A 3,965-nucleotide genomic window follows, 5' to 3' on the forward strand; every position below is an offset into this window, starting at 1 on the left:
ATGCATAACGATTCTTTCGCAATTTTTGACAAATATTAGTTACAAAATTTTATTTCGACAACACTGTTGCGTTATGGCAAATCATCTTAGTGCAATTATTGTTGGATCGTTGTTATTCATGATGCTATTTTTGTGCAATATTAGTAAAATTTGCTTATGAGAGTGGATTTATATTAACTCTGTTATTTAGNAAAAAAATTTCTAGTCTAAGAAACGTAGTTCTCTTTAACTTAGCTGTTAAAATAAGTTTTCTACAAAAATATTTTGTATGAAAAGATACAGGAAATAAAAATGAGTGTCCACGCCTGTTTGCATCACTTCGCTATCTCACTCGTTATTTACAAATATCTATATCCGTTTTACAAATATCTATATGCATTAGTTTTTGTACATTTTGCAAGAAAATATATGAGTTTCTCTGGTGCGACACATGCTAAGGTTTGAACTTCAGTTGATTCCGCGATACTATTGTATTCTATCTTAGGCTGCTGGTTTGATCTACATAACGTTATGTAAACAAACATTGACAAAAAGAAAGAATAAAGTAACGAATTTATTTGTTATGTTGTTTATTGAAAAACGTCGCTGCGCGCACTTAGTGCCAATTCCGTCTGTCACGGTCGCGATACAAAACGTGAGATATCATTGTTAGAGCTTCTGATATATTTAAGTGTAAGTCTCTTGGAAAACGCAGACTAAGTGGTTTCACAGCATTTCGAAAACGTTGGTGCCGGATTATTGTGCATGTTTGGTATGTGAANCATAATGCTCCTTAATATTTGACGTAATCATTGCGTAAATTACAACGAGCTACCGAGAGAAAGTTCATTTTCCGTGTAAAAATCGTGTATACAANAATCAATTTCTGTACTCGAGACATAGAATAAGATACTACAGTTTTCTACACATCCTACGCGATAGGTTTACTTATATCTCGTGTACGCAATTCGAACAAAAAACAAACAATAATAACAAGTAACGCGTCTAGAATTCGACGACAGTTGAAAAAATTAGAGACAGCGAATGACAAAACTCCTATCTCTCTTAATATTTCGTTCGTAGTTTGCCGCGAAGTTCGATTATCTAAAAATGACTGAAGCCCGAAATTCTCCGACGGCGATAAGTTGAAAAGGTTAAACGATCACAATTAATTACAATTTCTCTCTAGTTGCGATCGATACAATTTCACTGCCACACAATTATACAAATAGTTATTGTATTTAATTGCTTTAGGTGAAACGCATACACGTGTGTGTTTGTGTTTATGGACAAGTACGAGAATAATACAGCTATCACAATGACGATTACGACTATTCAAATATTGACTCTCACGAGTATGACATATCATCATAATTAAAATAATTTAATTTTTAAAAATTCTCCGTTGTTAGGATCATTTCTTTTGAAGAAGTTTTTTTTCAAAGGGAGTGAAAGAAACACGTTCATCTAAGAAAAAACTATAAATTGCTTCTTTTTCAGAATTAAACTTTGCTTTTACTTGTTTATAAGAATATGTGTGTTTGATCGAAACTTTCACCGAAATTTCATGAAACATAGCACATTTATACTCAAAATGAACAGATGTATTGTACAAGACACAATTATTTTTCTCTGAACGCTGTGGATGTAGAAAATTGTGTGTCTGTCTCGTTTGTCAATTCTTGTTATTTGCCGCTGACTAAACATATATATATATATGTATATATTAAATATGAAATAACGTTATAAGAGCCGTTTTGCAAGATGTTGTGCAGAAATATAAGCCTCGGTGGCCTAACAAGGAAGGCGATGGCCCGAAAAGACGAAGATACCACGTTCGACTCTTGGTTAAGGAGTTCTTTTCGCAATCTTTTAAAACTTAGGTAGAAGAGTATTTGGGGTCTATCATATATGTGATGCAAATATAGCATTATATACGGATTTAAGAATTGTAATTTTAATTCAAAAAACTCATGTGTAAAAATTTACACGTGAATACATACATACATATGTACATACATATAAATATATATACTATACATTTCTGCACAACATCCTGAAAAACGGATCTTATGACCTTATTCCACATTTCTTATTAGACTTCAAAAAGCCTGAAGAGTTTTTATTAATATATATATTTTTGATAAGAATGGTTTCTTTTCGGCGATTCCGGTCTTCACAAGCCATTAATTATACGCGGAATAAAACTATACCACCTCTGATTACTAACAAAATAACGTCTTTTATTAACTAACACCACTCTAAATACAAAAATATTTACAATATTAATACGTAAAAACAAATAAACATATGTTTATCACGTAAATGTGCAGTATCTGATATTCCTCACGACCAACCGCTGCCTGACCTCGATATGAAAAATTGTTTATTAGATTGAATTACAAAGTATTAGAGAATATTACAATTTTAACTCTGATCAAATAAATGTTTTGTCTCTTTCTCTTCGTTATAAATCTTGAATAATCTTGACTGACGTTTAAAGGTGCGAATCCTTCACCTCATCAAGGTTTATTTGCCCATAAATCTACATACAATNATGTTTTTAAGTCAATTTATCAATAATAAATAAGAACCACTGTGTGTGTCTCTCTTAAATATATACAACATGTAAACTCATATCTATACATACCGTATTCATTATTCAGCATATAAAATTGTGCTTCGTGGACTTCGTCAAGCATTGCGCAATCATCGCCTAAATTACACATCATTTTCTTTCTACCAAACTCAGAATTCGGCTCATTTCCGTGTTAAACTTTTGTAAAGAAACACCAAGTGCTGTGGTGTTTTGTTCTTTCATACCGTAGATAAAAAATTAACTTTGTTGACATTAAAAGTGCAACGGTTTTAATTGATACTAATATTTTATATTTTTTATTATTTTATTATTCCAACGCAAAACACTTGATATTTCGTTGTGTCTATTTTAAAACCGTGTTGAATATTTGAGTTACTATGACTGGAGACGCTGATACATTTATACCTACCTTTTACTCCCATCGGAGTGTGTTTATTACTGGTGGCACAGGTTTCTTGGGTAAAGCGTTATGTGAAAAATTACTGAGATCTTGTCCGGATATTGAAGAAATATATTTATTGATACGACCAAAAAAAGGATTGACCATCACCGACAGAGTTAAGAAAATGTTGAATAACAAGCTTTTTGATTTATTACGGCGCGAACGGCCAACCAGTTTCGAGAAAATTATTCCGATAAGCGGAAACGTGAGTATCAAAGATTTAGGATTATTGCCAGAGGACAGGAAAATGTTAAGTGAAAAAGTGTCGATAATATTTCACGTAGCAGCTTCTGTCCGCTTTGACGAGAGTCTTAAAGATGCGATTTTCACAAACTTACGGTCAACGCGTGACGTTTGTATTTTGGCCCAATCTATGAAAAATATAGTAGTAAGTTTTTTTATCGATTTATATTGTTTCGCAAGTACATTTTTCTCAATAACTTTGTGTGTTTGACAACATTTCTAATTCTAACCGTTACATTTAATTTACATAATCAAAATAGGCTCTAGTTTACGTAAGCTCGGCATTTACACAGTGTGATAAACCCGTCGTAGACGAGGTTTTTTATCCTCTAGAAAATGTCGATTGGAAGAAGACGATCCACACTGCTGAGAAAATTGACAACGAAATTTTAAAAGTTTTTACCGCGAAGTAAGTGCTATATTACATTCGCGCATGTACACGAGATACGCGCATTGTGTCGTGTATATAGTGTCATTGATAAAATATGTACTTTTTAATTAATTGTTTCAGATATATACATCCCATGCCCAATACGTACGTCTTTACAAAGCGACTAGCAGAAAATGTTATAAACGATTTTTCTGAATCGTTGCCTTGCGTTATTATCAGACCTTCAATTGTAGTACCTTCAATTAGCGATCCCATACCAGGCTGGCTAGATAATTTTAATGGCCCAATGGGCTTACTAGTCGGTGGTGGGA

The 3,965-nt window shown here is 32.8% G+C and overlaps 1 protein-coding gene across 1 annotated transcript in view; it reads left to right on the forward strand.

Annotated features, from left to right (window-relative positions):
• The first annotated feature begins 1,999 nt into the window (after window positions 1–1,999).
• Window positions 2,000–3,965, forward strand: part of LOC109862841 (fatty acyl-CoA reductase 1-like) — a 9,080-nt gene continuing 7,114 nt past the window's right edge. The window contains exons 1-3 of the mRNA XM_020442992.1: window positions 2,000–3,408; window positions 3,524–3,672; window positions 3,775–3,957. Of these exons, the coding sequence (XP_020298581.1) occupies window positions 2,956–3,408; window positions 3,524–3,672; window positions 3,775–3,957 (785 nt within the window). The 5' untranslated portion in view covers window positions 2,000–2,955. The remainder of the gene's footprint in view (window positions 3,409–3,523; window positions 3,673–3,774; window positions 3,958–3,965) is intronic.

The sequence above is a fragment of the Pseudomyrmex gracilis genome, unplaced genomic scaffold (assembly GCF_002006095.1).
Source record: "Pseudomyrmex gracilis isolate BER0280 unplaced genomic scaffold, ASM200609v1 scaffold_2487, whole genome shotgun sequence".
Taxonomy (NCBI): Eukaryota; Metazoa; Arthropoda; class Insecta; order Hymenoptera; family Formicidae; genus Pseudomyrmex; species Pseudomyrmex gracilis.